Consider the following 15695-nt stretch of genomic DNA (forward strand, 5'->3'; position numbering starts at 1 on the left):
GTTTATTTCCATCACTCTTAAAATTAAACCCAGAGTCCTTACAATGAGCCACTTACCTGGCCCCAGGCTCCTTCCTCAACCTCATTTCCTACCCTTCTTTGTCTTATTCATTCCACTCCTGCCACCTTAGTTTTCATGCTATTCTTGCTATCGACTATGGCAAGCCAATCCTCTCTCAGAACCATCACACTTGCCGATGCCTCTGCGTAAGAACATTCTTTCCTCAAGTACGTGCCTCACTCCTTCCCTGACTTCATTTAGGCCACTGCTCAAATATTACCTCCCAGCAGAGGCCTTCCCTGACCACACTCTCTGAAATAGCATTGCCCCCCAACACACTCCTGTCAGTCTACCCCTTACCCTTCTTTCTCTGCCTTCATAGTACTTATCACAATCTGACATATATTTCATATTTTATATATTTATTGAGTTGAACCCCATGAGGACTGAAGTCTTGTCTGTTTTGTTCACTGCTCTGTCCCCAACATCTTGAGCATCTTGAATACTGCTTACTTGGCTCTCAATAATGAATTAATTCATTAATTCAATGCTAGTCCCTATGTAGAAAGGGAAATACAAAAATACAACAGATTCCATTCACTGCTAGAATTTTGAATACTTTGTCATTTTCATTCCATGATTCTTTTAGCTTTAGTGTTTTTATGTATGAGTTTTGTTTCAATTTTACAAACATTACCTTGACAAAATTTAAAATCCAGTTTAAGCCAAGTCCAATTTTTAAAAAAGCAACTGATTTGTTTGTTCTTCAACCCAAGAGGAAGGAATGTGTATGATTCAGTGCATGAGTGCATGCATGAGAGAGAGAGAGAGAGAGAGAGAGAGAGAGAGAGTAGTTACCTGCAGTGAGGAAATTGACTAGGGAGTGGGTTGGGGAGGCATGAGTAGAGGAGTTCATGTTCCCCAGAAGGGAAATAATTTTGTTTCAATTGCTGCATTTTTTTTCTAAGTTGTTGTTTGAAAAACCTCTAAAAAAAACCCAAGGGGATCATTGGGTGGCTCAGCGGTTTCACGCCTGCCTTTGGCTCAGGACGCGATCCTGGAGTCCAGGGATCGAGTCCCGCGTAGGGCTCCCGGCATGGAGCCTGCTTCTCCCTCTGCCTGTGTCTCTGCCTCCCTCTCCCTCTCTCTCTCTCTATGTCTATCATAAATAAATAAATCTTTTTTTAAAATCCCAAAATGAGAGCTAAAGAAATGGAAACCTTGAGCAACTAGGGGTTTGTAAATACATCAGATCAGGAAATTTCCCCAGGGCTCATGAAGGACATTGTGAACAATGTGAAAGCCTTTGTGGGGAGAAACTTCAGAAAGGGAGGTAGATATATGGCCATTTTTCACCAGCTCATATCTCTTCCAAACAGGGAAGGTATGAGCAGGGAATTGCCCTCTTGGTTCTGGAACCTTCCTCACCAGGAAGGAGTACGCTCCCACCTGTCCCTGGAGCCCAAATTCTATTCAGGCAGCCGCCTCTACTATGTTCACAGCCACTGACAGTTGAAGAGAGGCTCCCAGCCTGCCTTGGAAGACAAGACCCCACATAAGTAATGCATCAGCAGCCAGTATTTTAAAGAAGTCATTTGAAAATCTGTTCTAAAATGCATGGTAGCATTCTTTAGAGTGATGGCTCTCCAACTTGGGTGTGCATCAGAATCACTTGGAGAGCTTATTAAAATTCAGATTGCTGGGCCCCACCCCTAGAGTTTCTGATGCAGGAGGGCTGGAGTGGGGCCCCAGAATTTCATTTCTAATGAGTTCTCAGGGATGCTGATACTGATCTATAGAAGAAACTTGGAGAACCACTGTTTGGGGAGAAAAAACACAGGAATTTGGAAGTGAAGAAAACTGTGTGTGATTCACTTCACCTCTGTGCCTGAGTTTCTTCTTTCCTGGAGTGGACTTTATAAGGTGGTTGTAAGGATTAAATGGAATGGTGTCTATGAAAGGTCTTTGTGAGCTGTATATACAGCATGCAAATGTTAGCAATTAGATGGCTTGACAAATGGTACTTGCTGCCATACCCCCCACCAGACTTTCCTGTGCCTTGTCCCCTCTCCATGCACTTTTGTCCCACCAAGTTCATTAGGCACCTGGGAAGAAACTATACCCCAGAAGGCCTTGAGTAGTAATTTTTTTCAACCGCCTAGGCACAGCCTTGATGCTGACCCATGACTTGACCTTTCTTTTCCTTTGCCTGCTCTCCCTTCAACTTGCTCCTTATTATTCCAGCCCTGGCCACCTCTCACAGCAAAGAACAGCTCCCAGGACTAATATTGAGGTAAAAAACTCTCAGATGGAGTATTTATTTTTTTAATTAGTAGAATAAACAGAGGAATACACTCCCAAGCACCAAAGCATTTTGCTAGTTGGTGGGCTCTAGGTTGATTTACCTGAGGGCAAAATCCAGATGTGAAATAGTTAAGTGGAATTACAAGTATAATTGCAGATTCCTAAATGTATCAGACAGTTGTATCGGACAATTGTCAGGGTAAATGATTTGTTCATGTAGAATGGTGTCTTTTTTCTTTGAAAGCCATTCTCATTAGACTGTAATACATGTGTAGTGTAGAAAGCTTTGAAATGTTTTAAAGGTGTAAAAAACAATAATCACCCTTAATTCCACCACATAGAGATAAATACCTACCCTTTGATCCAGTCTTTCCACTCATTGAATTCTATCCTAAGAGAGCAATTAGAGATGCACACATTAATTTATGTACATGAAGTGCCATCCACTGCAGGGATATTTATAATGCTAAAAACAGGAATATCCTAACTGTACAACATTTAGGAAGAGTTAAGTGAAGTATTGTACATCTACATGAATAGGTAAGTTATTAGGGTATTTGTATTTAGCCTTTTAATATGCATATGATTGTATGTGAATATATATGTACATGCACATATATTTTTTGAATTGGGCTGGCACTACAGAGGTTTTTTTGTTTTTTGTTTTTTTGTATATTTTTATTGGAGTTTGATTTGACAACATATAGTATAATACCCAGCTCTCATCCCGTCAAGTGCCCCCCTCAGTACCCGTCACCCAGTCACCCCATCTCCCGCCCATCACCCCTTCCACGACCCCTTGTTCATTTTCCAGAGTTAGGAGTCTCATGTTCTGTCACCCTCTCTGATTACATACAGGTTTGTATACTTCTTCTTTCGCTTACTGTTATATTATGAGCCTCTTCCAGGATCATTAAGTAGTCTTAAGAAATATGGTTTTTAATGGCAGACTATTATTCCTTCATGTAGATGTACAATACTTCACTTAACTCTTCCTAAATGTTGTACAGTTAGGATATTCCTGTTTTTAGCATTATAAATATCCCTGCAGTGGATGGCACTTCATGTACATAAATTAATGTGTGCATCTCTAATTGCTCTCTTAGGATAGAATTCAATGAGTGGAAAGACTGGATCAAAGGGTAGAAACAGGGATCCCTGGGTGGCGCAGCGGTTTGGCGCCTGCCTTTGGCCCAGGGCGCGATCCTGGAGACCCGGGATCGAATCCCACGTCAGGCTCCCGGCGCATGGAGCCTGCTTCTCTCTCTGCCTGTGTCTCTGCCTCTCTCTCTTTCTCTCTGTATGACTATCATAAATAAATAAAAATTAAAAAAAAAAAGGGTAGAAACATTTTTTTAAAAAAACAGATGTAATTCATACACCCTAAAATTCATTACTTTTAAGTGTAATTCAGTGGCTTTTAGTATATTCACAAGGTTGCCCAACCAGTAACACTGTCTCATTCCAGAGGAGAAAAATGGAGTGCTTCATAAATTTGCATGTCATCCTTTGCAGGGGCCATGTTAATCTCTGTATCATTCCAATTTTAGTATCTATTGGCTGAAGCAAGCACAGTAGGAACATTTTGATGTCTCTTGATATGGCACATTTCCCTCTAGCAAATGTATCCCCATCCTTTCTCAATCAGCAATGTGTAAGGATGCCTTTTTCCCTGCAACTTTGCTGACACATAGTTAAAAACTATATATTGCCAATATAATCGAAAATGGCATTTTATTGTTTTGTCTCTTTGATTAGCTTTTCTTCTTCTCCTACCTGAACTCTAGCTTTTCTGTGGCACCCAGTCATCCACCCTCTTTCCTTTGTACACATTTACTTTGGGCAGAGGCATCGGCTGCTTTCTCTTGGGATAATGACCCCATGTCCATCCCTGACCTAATATCTTTCCAGCATTGCAGCCCAGACATTAAGCTGCTTGCTGGGCATGCCTATCTACATAATTTGACAGCATCTGAAACAAATTCATGTCAAACATTTCTCCTGAAGCCAACTCCTGCTCTGACTTCCCCATCTAGATACCACTACTCTCCTATGTGCTTCATGGTGATGTTAACCCCGTTCTCTCCTCCACATTTAATTAGTGGTCCCACCTTGTTGATTCTGTCTCCATGTCCTCTCTCATGTCTTTCCCTTCTGCTCCATCCCCACTGTCTTGCTCTAGTTCTGCCTTTGATGGTATCCCTTGGGCAAGCCTTGATCCCTTCTCTGTGCTTTCAGCATATAGCCACATAATTCATCCTCCACATGACAACCAGAAGAACCTTCCTAACGTACTGCTTTTACCATATGGCTCTCCCATCCTGGAACCTGAAAAGCCTCTCTCTTGCTTATTGAGTTATATAAAGTAAATGCTTTACCCCTGACACTTAGGGACACCACCCCCCATACTCTTACATTATTTTAATTTTACTTCCTGTGTGCCTTAGAGAAGCCATACATTCTTCATTCACCATATTCCTGCTTTTACCACTCATGTTTATGCAAAACCTGGCATGACTTCTCTAGTCTCCTCCAGGTCAAACTGAGTCTTCAAGTCTCTGCTCAGAGGCACTATAAAGTCTTCCTTGATTAACCAGCTGTGCTTTCTCCTTTCTTTTTCTTAAATATTTTATTTATTCATGAGAGACACAGAGAGGCAGAGACACAGGCAGAGGGAGAAGCAGGCTCCATGCAGGAAGCCTGATGTGGGACTCGATCCCAGGACTCCAGGATCCCGCCCTGGGCCAAAGGGAGGCGCTCAAACCACTGAGCCACCCAGGCGTCCCTGTGCTTTCTCCTTTCTTAAACACTCATTTTGTCAGCATCTCCTTTATGACATGACATTCTGGTTAGGGTTTCGTGGTTACTTGGGTTTTTATATTCATCCCCTATCACATTATAAATTCCCTGAGCACAGGGATTTTATCTTCTTCATTTTGACATGTCCCATAGTACCTTCCTATCTACCTTAAATGTAGATGGAAGCTCCACAAATGCTTGAATAAAAGAATAGTGAAGACTGCCAACTTTTTCTTTAAGAACTACTAATGACTCCATTTTGGGAATGAATTTTGTGCTAAGAAGGTACAGATGCCAGATGACCCAAATGTCATGGCTTTTTCCCCCTCACTCTCCACATTCAATCCATCAATAAGTACTGTTAGCTCTACCTCTTCAAGTTATATCTACTCCAGCTTCTTTTCTCTGCCCTCCTGTTTCCTCCCTAGAACAAACCACCATTATCTCATACCTCCGAGAGCCTTTTCAACCAGTTCCCTGGATTCTATTCTTATCCTACCTAAATCCATCATCCAGGTGAGATTTTTCTAAAACTTCAATCATGGCAGTCCCTGCTTAACAATGTCCAGTAGTTTCCCACTGCACTGAGAATTAAATGTATACTTCTTACCTTGGCCTTTGAAAATACCACGATCTGGCCTTATCACTTTCCCAACCTCATCTCCTCCTGCTGTCCACCTAACTCCCTGTGGTCCTGAAACTCTGATGAGCATTGGACCTTCCTCATTGTCATGTTTGCTCAAAGCAGAGTGAGTGGGTACTGTTGGTTCTACTGGGGTACTCACTATTGTTGGCTATTGTCCTAGGGCTTCATGTACTAAGTAGTGAAGATGAGTTGAAGAGTAGCCAGAAGTAATTCTAAGGGCTTTGAGACTTGACTTGGGGTGAAACTTTTAAGATGGGGTTCCACCATCCTCCTGAAAAGTGGTATCCCTGATACTGAGTTTAGCTGAAGAAGGCATTTGGCTTGAAGGAAAAGGAAAGGAGATCTTGCATTATTCCCATAATCTCCTTCCCAAGGGATACTACAAATATTACTGATAGAAACCAGAGCTGGAGGACAAACATTCTCCACCTTTTTTATCACTCTGGGTGTTGGTTTAGGAAATTGGGCATCGCAGGAGAAGCTGACTCAACAGATGGTGCTCTGTGAACCTATTATCATTTTACCTCTGTGCTTTCCTGAAGTTTCCCTCAGGCCTCTGGCAGTGCCCTCTTACCTTTTGTATATACAAGGAAAGTGAGAAAAACTGTCTTTCATTATTCAGAGTCTTGACTTGCTCCCCTTGCTTCTAGAAGCTGTGAAATATGCATTGGCAACCTCCTTGCCTTTGAGATCATTGACAAGAAACAAGAGTATGATGGATATGTCTTATTAAACTATACAGAGAAAAACTAAAATATGCTCTCCAGCCCACTCTGAAAGAGAATTACAAGTACTGTGTTTCCACAGTACTAAGCACTTTTTTAAGCCCCTAATATTTGCAAAGCTCTCCTGCATCATTCACAGTTTTCCTTTTTCCATCCTTCTTTAGAAAATGAGGTGTCCCCACGTTTTAAAGATTCCAATGTGAAAGTGAATACATGAAAACAGAAGGTGAAATATAAAGGCCCTAATCAGATGAAGTATCACTATCTCCTTGGAGAGCCAGAAGGCACCCCTTGACATGCACCACAGCATTTGAGGAAGTCTTTATTTCCACCACAACATTCCCTTTCATACTCACTACCCTGGGTTTCCTTTAGCCAGGGATGGACCCTGGGGTGGAGGGTGGAGAGAGGGATCCATCGGATTTACACGAAATAACTTGACCTGAGTATTCAGAGAAGTGAGGGGAGGTTGGAGGAGCTGGGGAAGGTGGGAAGGCAGAACTATACCAAAGCCCCTTCTACATAAAATGCCCAGATTTCAGATGATGAGAATTTTAACTTTCCCAGACTGACAAGAAGGCCACTGTCGTACAAGTTGTCTTTAAAATTATAGGAGGTTGGCAATTTACACATTTAGTGCAATCCCTATCAAAATACCATGGACTTTCTTCAGAGAGTTGGAACAAATCATCTTAAGATTTGTGTGGAATCAGAAAAGACCCCGAATAGCCAGGGGAATATTGAAAAAGAAAAACAGAGCCGGGGGCATCACAATGCCAAATTTCAAGTTGTTCTACAAAGCTGTGATCATCAAGACAGTGTGGTACTGGCACAAAACCAGACACATAGATCAATGGAACAGAATAGAGAACCCAGAAATGGGCCCTCAACTCTATGGCCAACTAATATTTGACAAAGCAGGAAAGACTATCCACTGGAAAAAGGACAGTTTCTTCAATAAATGGTGCTGGGAAAATTTGACAGCCACGTGCATAAAAATGAAACTAGACCATTTTCTTACACCATACACAAAGATAAACTCAAAATGGATGAAAGATTCTTGTGAGACAAGAATCCATCAAAATCCTAGAGGAGAACACAGGCAACACCCTTTTTGAACTCTGCCACAGCAACTTCTTGCAAGATACATCTATGAAGGCAAGGGAAACTAAAGCAAAAATAAACTATTGGGACTTCATCAAGATAAAAAGCTTCTGCACAACAAAAGAAACAGTCAACAAAACTAAGAGACAACCTACAGAATGGGAGAAGATATTTGCAAATGACATTTCAGATGAAGAGCTAGTATCCAAGATCTATAAAGAACTTATTAAACTCAACACCCAAGAAACAAACAATCCAATCATGAAATGGGCAAAAGACAGGAACAGAAATTTCACCAAAGAAGACATACACATGGGCAACAAGCACAAGAGAAAATGCTCCACATCACTTGCCATCAGGGAAATACAAATCAAAACAACAATGAGATACCACCTCACACCAGGGAGAATGGGGAAAATTAACAAGGCAGGAAACCACAAATGTTGGAGAGGATGTGGAGAAAGGGGAACCCTCTTGCACTGTTGGTGGGAATGTGAACTGGTACAGCCACTCTGGAAAACTGTGAGGAGGTTCCTCAAAGAGTTAAAAATAGATCTGCCCTATGACCCAGCAATTGCACTACTGGGGATTTACCCCAAAGATACAGATGCAGTGAAACGCCGGAACACCTGCACCCCAATGTTTATAGCAGCAATGTCCACAATAGCCAGACTGTGGAAGGAGCCTCAGTGTCCATTGAAAGATGAATGGATAAAGAAGATGTGCTCTATATATACAATGGAATATTACTCAACCATTAGAAATGACAAATACCCCCCATTTGCTTCAAAGTGGATGGAACTGGAGTGTATTATGCTGAGTGAAGTAAGTCAGTCAGAGAAGGACAAACATTATATGATCTCATTCATTTGAGAAATATAAAAAATAGGGAAAGGATTGGTGAAGCTCCTGCTTCTCTGGGAAAGGAATAAAGGGGAAAGAAGAGAAAATGAGTGGGAAATATCAGAGAGGGTGACAGAACATGAGAGACTCCTAGCTCTGGGAAATGAACAAGGGGTAGTGGAAAGGGAGGTGGGCGGGGGGATGGGATGACTGGGTGACGGGCACTGAGGGGGGCACTTGATGGGATGAGCACTGGGTGTTAATGCTATATGTTGGCAAATCGAACTCCAATAAAAAATATACAAAAAAGTAAATAAAAAATAAAATAAAATTATGGGAGGCTAAACTTGGTCATGTAATCTGGAACTCAGCACTGCTAAGTGAGAGGATGCCCCTTTTACCCCCACCTCATCTCCCAGACTCTTTCCCAAATCCCAAATTGGCCAAACTGCTTGTGCTCCTCTCTTAAGTCCCTTTGCCTACAGATTTTTCAAGTATATGCGATCTCTGTCCAACCTGCTTATCATATCACCTCATCCAGTGATTCCCCTGCCCATCCAGTGATTCATCTGCCCATCCCCACCCCACCTCCCTACCTCAGCAAGTCCCATGAACGCACTTGCACCTCTTGTCATAATTTTCTCAACTTCACCTGGCTACGGAGAGGACCAGACTATTATCAAACTCATTTTTCTTTATTTTGTTAGGAAGTGGGGATCAGCAGGCCTCATCAGGGAAGCACTGTTAGACACTGGGTAGCTGAATGGAAGGAGGAAGGCACTCGGTGACCAGAAGATTAGGAGAGTCTGGGTGCCGAGGCCTGAGTAAAGACGTGAGAAAAGACAGTTTATCCTGATAATTTTTCTGACCAGGAATTATCCTGTAGTGTACTGTTAAAGGTACTGTGTTCCCTAGTGTATTGTCAAGGAATGGTGATCCAACCAGCAGTATCAGCATTATTGTAGAGCTTGTGAGAAAGTCATTTCTGGGGTGCCATCTAAGGTGGCTTAGATGGTTAAGCATCTGTCTTTGGCTCAGGTGCCAAAGTGCCAGAGTCCTGGGATTGAGCCCGCATGGGCCTCCCTGCCCAGCGGGGAGTCTGCTTCTCCCTCTCCCTCTGCCCCTCCCCCTGCTTTTGCTTGCTCTCTCTCTCTCTCTCTCTCTCTCGCTCTCTCTCTTTCTCTCTCAAATGAATAAATAAAAAATCTTTTTAAAAAAGTCAAATCTGAAGCCTACTCTACACCTACTGACTCAGAATCTGCATTTTTACAAGATGGCCAGGCTATTAGTATGCCCACTAATGTATGAGAAGCTCTGTTCTAGAGTACTAGGTTTTGCTTTTGAACATTGTTTTATTTTCTAAATTTTTTATTAAGTTTTTTATTTGATTCCAGTGGAGTTAACATATAGTATTCTATTAGTTGCTGGTGTAGGATATAGTGATTCAACAATTCCATACAACCCCCGGTGCTCATCCCAAAAAGTACACTCCTTAATCCCCATCTCCTATTCACCCACCCCCCTACCCATCTCCCCTCAGGTAACCACCAGTTTTGAACCTTCTTTTAACTAGTCATTTCTCTTTCATCTTCATTTGGATCGAAAAAGTTACTTTTCTCGCTATTAAGAGTACTTTGCCCATTATTATTTTGGGTAGAAGATAATATTAACTGCAGGTGCCGTTTACTAAATGCCTGCAGATGAGAAAATGGAAGCCCTATGACATGCCTAAGGCCAAACAATTAGTGAGTGGTAAAGCTGAGACTCTAAGCCAGATTGATATGCCCATAAAATCCCCAACCTTTCCCTATATAGTACTAACTACCAAAAGAGGACCTCTGGACTTATTTGGACGGCACCTGCCTTTTGAGAAATAGATAATAGCTCAACCCAGACTTGTCTAGGCAGTACAGAGGGAAGAGATGATTTCTCTCAAGTCCTACAGTCATGATTTCGCTAGAAAGGAATGGCCTGGATATACTTCTTGTCCTGAGGAGGCTCATGTAAGCCCTCTTGGGCCAGAAATTGCTGGAATTATGACCAGAGGCCAAGGGAAACTGGAACAGGGATCAGGATTATTACAAAGGGAGCCCCCTGCCCCCAACTCTAAATCCCTGAGAGAAATGAAACTCTGGTGCCTGACTTTGGGCTTCGAATATACAACAAACTCATGTGGGGGCTGCTCTGGTCTCTGGCTGTCACACAGGTCAGTGAGGACATCATTTGAAGCCCTGGCCTGGGGCCCAGGACTATTACATCATAGCATGCTATAGCTGGAAGGGTTGTTTGTTTCAATGGAGTGCAATGTTTTATTTTGCTGAGAGGAAACAGAAGCTCAGAGGGGGCAGTAAGTTGTCAGAGGTCAGAGCAAATTCATAGCAGAGCAAGAGATGCCAACTCCAGGCACCACTATTCTGGAGTTGGAGTGTCTGCTGGAAAATGAAGTTTTCAAAAAGAAAAAAAAAAGAAAATGAAGTTTTCCTTGTATTTGCTCAGGTGCCCATAGGAAGTGCAGACCCTGTAGAATATGACCCAGACTGGTTTGTAAGTCTTGCTGTCTCAGCAAGACCTTTACCCTGGAAAATCTCTAGGTCACTTGCCCCCAGCTATGTAAAACCAGCTGTAGTACTGACTACTTGCTCTTTGGGACCTGAAGGCTGCTCAGCTTGGCTGATCTCTGGGGCCCAGAGGACCTACAGAGATGGCTGGGTGGGGTCAGCTCAGTTCAGGAAGCTCAGGAATTCTTTTAAGTGTATGTGTCTGGGGTATTTTTCTCTCTCACTTACATGTATTTTTAAAAATTCTTTTTAGACACTCGCTTTATCTTTCCCAAACATCATTTCCTTGCTCCTTTCCTGAGTTCTAGCGGTGGCTGGGGGCCCAGCTTCCTTATTGGCCCCTGAGCTATGGAAGGGGTTGGGCCAGGCTCAGAGGAGCAGGCTGGAGCTGGGAACAGGGGGGAGCTGTTTATGCTGCTGGAACGGCCTTTCATCCTTTCCTTTGCCATCAGGGTACTGGCTGGTTTCTGGAGCAGTGTCTTCATTCTTGTCCTGCTCTTGACCCTGGCTCTTGGCCCCAGAGGTGGTGGCCACGTCTAGGTCCACCAGCTGATGGCCATACCTTGCCTTCAGTGCCACTCCCCTCTGTCCCTGGAACTGGAACCTGACTGTGCCTGAGCCCCTTGGATCACACTCAGGAGCTTGGGCTGACAGCCCCTCATCTCAGGAGGTCTTAGCAGGAAGGCAGATGGGTCCCAGCTAAGGGAAGCTCTGGCCTGCAGAAAGAAGCCCTGGGGGCTGGAGGGGTTGGTGGGCACCTGAGCTGCCCTGGATACCCACCTTTCTCCTAAGCCATCTCCCCACCAGGGGCAACTTTCATGGTAGGTACCGCTGGTAGCCATGGCTGCCGCCCCTCTTCCCCCTTCTACTTTCTCTCCTCAACATCCCTTTCCTTCTGCTTCCAAAGAAAGGAATTTTGGGATAATGAATGATGGGGTATATGCCAATGACAGTACCTGAGCCAGCCTTGGAAGAAAAGGCAGACACAGGCGCCATTCCCTCACAGCCAGGCCTGGAGCTGCATGGTTGGTGGTTGGCATTTTCTTGCCTCTCTGCTCATTTCTCTCCATCCCTCTTCCCCACCACCTAAAGAGGGTATGGTTTAAACTCTCGGACCACCGCAACTTTCCTTTCCTGACTGCTTCTTGTGGAAAGAGGTAGGAGAAGCCTCAGGTATTCAAGCTTGTTGAGACAGGGCCCTCTTTGGGGAGGAGGGGCCACAGGGTATCCTAGAAAGGACTGGAGGTTCTGAGCCTCATTCTCGTGGCAAAGCAATTTCAGCATTCTGTGTCTCTGTTTCCTCATCTGGAAAGTGGAGATAATAAAAGCTCTTACTGATAAGGTCAGAGTGAGGACCAAATCAAGTAATGGATGCAAAGTGCTGAGGGCCTGGCACATCTTCAGTATTCAATTAACGGTCCACATGCGTGGCTCATAGTAAGTGGCAGTACATAGTACTTTCATGAGCTGCTTTATACACAGTTGTGAATGGCTGACCAGCAGGTAATAGTAGCTGGCAAGATTTCTAGCATCATGGCTTAGTGCATGAGACTCTGGAATAGTACCCTACCTCCTCCCCCACCAAGATCTTCTTCTGCTTCTGGTCTCCCCACTGGGCACTCTGAAACCCATAATAGAACACTGTAATTAAAAGTGGGGGCCTTGCTTGGCTTTCCTCCCCATAAATCCTACCTGGGGCCACTGACTTTTGGCCGCTCTGGTTCCTGACCTTTGGCCAGCAGCTTCCCTTGCCCTTCCCCTTCACCTCCTTGTCCGGGTCTGGTCTGTTACCATTCAACACCTGTTTTTCCCCGGGAAGGCCATCCTCAAGACTACCTTTTTAGGCCTCTGGCCTCTAGAGCTTCACACTGCTGGGATTTTTCTGTGTTTCCACTGGAGTGAAGGCCCCTCCCAGCTGGGATGGAATGCAGCTCAAGTCTAGCCACTACTGCTCCTGGGAGGTAGAGAGCTGATTTATCACAATAGATGACAAGCTTGTCCAAAATAGGGCCCCTTATCCTAGTCGACTCTGTATCCTCAGTGTCTAGTATGGAGCTTGCCATGGTAAATGCCTACATAAATTAGTAAAGAAGCTATCATCTCTCAACTCACTCATTTCCTTATTTCTCATCCTTTTCTCTTACTCTGTCATTCATCTCTCTCTACCACCCAATGCCCTCTACTATGTATTTCTCTATAATCTCTCTCAGTTTTTCCCCTTTCTGGCATTTGTTTTTTCTTGGTAACCTCTCTCACTCTTTTCTTTCTCATCTACCTGGTCCTATTGACATCCTTTGCTTGCTTGCTTTCCCTCCCCCCCTCCCTCCCCCACCCACCTCATCAGTCTTCTCCTTATCTTCTGTCACTACCCATGTCCCATATGTGCTCTTGTCCATCTCATTCTTCCCCACTTGCAAGGGTGGCATCTGTTCCTGGGGAATGTACCAGAGGACAGGAATGGGTCATGTCTAAGCCTGTTGGTGCAAGAGTATGGTTGCAGCCTCCAGCGCCAGACAGATCCTTGTGGTTGCATCCAGGGCCTTGGCCTCAGACCCAGGTTCTTTATGTACCCCTGCCTGCCATGCTGAGCAGCCAGTCTCCTCTGTCAGCCTGGCACTACGCCATTTGCTACTTTGTGCTATTTTCCCTGGCAAAAGTTGGGGCTCCTCGCTCCCACCCTTTCCCTACAAACCTGGGCATCTCATCTCTGTGCCCATCTTATCTTCCACTCTCTCAGTGCCTTCGCCATGCTTCCTTTGAATTAGCTCTATCACTCTCACTAATCTGTAAACTCCCAAGGGCAGAGACTAAGGGTGCATCCCCAGAACTGTGTACAGACTGTACCTAGTAAACAAGGAAACATCTGACAAATGCTTAACATATGAACAACTGAAAATTGGAGGATTTGCAGTCTAGTGTTGACTTGTTTGAACCTCTCAATCACTTGCCTCTTCTTTTCTCAGAGAAAAATGAGAAGATTGGCCAGATGGATTTTTTTTTTCTCAACAAAGACATAGCGTAGCTTACTGTTTATTGGGCAGCAGCACTCATTTTTTCCACAGGTACTTAATGAGCATCTGGTATGGTGTCTGACACTGCTGTGTGAGCTTGGGCTACACCCATGAGCAAAACAGCCCTGTGAAGCCAATACTTTGAATGTCCATACTTCACCCTCAGGATGAAGGAGATTTGAGTGCTGGGAGCTGAGGAGGGCCACTAAGATTCCTTACCAGCTCCTTGCAAGATGTTCTACTTCACTTAAGGGAAAGAGGGGGTGGGGGCGGAAGCTGCATGGGAAGTGATTTCAGCTCTCGTTCCCTAAGCTGACTTCCTGTCCCTTTATTGCTGTAGGAGGAACGCCCCTGTCAGTAGGCCGCATTCATGGCATGTGGCCAAGCTGCTGGAGGGATGCCCTGAAGCGGCTACCACCATGCATTTCCCCTCCGAAGCCTTCAGCTTGTCTTGGCATTCCGGCTGCAACACAGGGTGAGTCTAGAACCCTCCCCTCAAGATGGGCTGGAGGGTAGACAACTTGGCCATCCCCCTACCTCTGCTCTAGTCCCCACTGTGTGTTGCAGACCCCAGAGCGCTATAGTGGAAAATGGAGTGGGACTCCGTAGTGCCTGGGTTCTAGTCCTAGGCTACTTACTGCTAATCCTCTGTGACTTTGGGACAGTCCCTTCCCTTCTAGAAAATGCTTCTTTGCAATACTTACCTCACGTGGCTTGCCAGACACCACACTCTACTGCTTTTCATCCTATATCAGTGGCTGCTCCTTCGCAGTCTTTTTACCTGGTTCTTCCGAATCCCGCCCCCTCCCCCCTTTCCCCTGGTCTCTTAATGCAGGAGTGCACCAGGGCTCAGTTTTGGTCCTCTTCTCTAGCTACAGTGACTCGCTGGTGATCTCATCCAGAGTTTATCAGATCTCTCACTGAGCCAAAGCCTTCAGACTGGGCACCTTCCTGAATAATAGGGTCCGGTCCTCTTGCCAGCCATGAGGCTCTCTCAATTCGGTAGGCCTGGTATTGTCTGTTGTCAAAAACAGCTGCGCAGAAGAGGCAAGAACTTTGTCTGCAAACACTCAGAGCCAGCAAAGCTGACCTTTCTCTTCCACAACAAGATCTTCCCTCTCAGGAGGAATTTCTGTTGATGAGGCTCAGGGAAGCCAAGCATTGAGTTTTCCCTAAGTCAGTGACTTTATTTGGCAACAGAAGACAGGAGCTCCAAGCAGAGGCAGAGGCAGTGTTGTTCTGGAAGAATACACTGAAACATATTCTGAGCTTGGCTCCTCTTTGAGTGGGGGTGTGATTGTTTGCAGCAGGAAGGGTGGTAGGGTGGGTAACAGGTTCCCTTGCCAACAAGGAATTGATGGATTCTTAACCCGGGGGTCAAGTTTGTAGAGTGGGTAAGGGGCAAGAGCAAGCATTAAGGAAAGCTGATCCAAGGGGCTCGTGGGTCCCTGCCACCACTCAGTTCTGGCTTTCTGAACTGTGGCCTTTCTGAGAACAGTCTGTGACCTCTGGGGTTCTAGTCATAGGGATTACTGGCATGACTTGGCTCACTTTGGCTTTGTTTGTGGGAAATGGTACTTAAAATTCAAGATTGTGTCTGATCCCAGTCCCTTCCTTGGTCTCCCGGGTTTGGTTTTGCTGTGGGGATGAGGGAGGGATGGGTAGGCAGGGGCAATGATACTGACAACACTAGTGGTGCAGAGGG

General features: G+C 44.7%; 1 protein-coding gene and 1 pseudogene across 2 annotated transcripts in view; one reads left to right on the forward strand and one right to left on the reverse strand.

Moving 5' to 3' along the window:
- SHROOM4 (shroom family member 4) overlaps positions 1-15695 on the forward strand; it is a 275929-nt gene that overhangs the window by 218700 nt on the left and 41534 nt on the right. The window contains exons 1-2 of one of the 2 annotated variants that reach the window (XM_025982379.2): positions 11313-11800; positions 14331-14465. In XM_025982379.2, the coding sequence (XP_025838164.1) occupies positions 14410-14465 (56 nt within the window). In that variant the 5' untranslated portion in view covers positions 11313-11800; positions 14331-14409. Of the gene's footprint in view, positions 1-11312; positions 11801-14330; positions 14466-15695 lie in introns of those variants that run through there. The other variant, XM_025982378.2, reaches the window with a different exon arrangement.
- Positions 3776-3875, reverse strand: LOC112907314 (U6 spliceosomal RNA; annotated as a pseudogene).

Source organism: Vulpes vulpes, unplaced genomic scaffold (assembly GCF_048418805.1).
Source record: "Vulpes vulpes isolate BD-2025 unplaced genomic scaffold, VulVul3 u000000638, whole genome shotgun sequence".
Lineage (NCBI taxonomy): Eukaryota > Metazoa > Chordata > Mammalia > Carnivora > Canidae > Vulpes > Vulpes vulpes.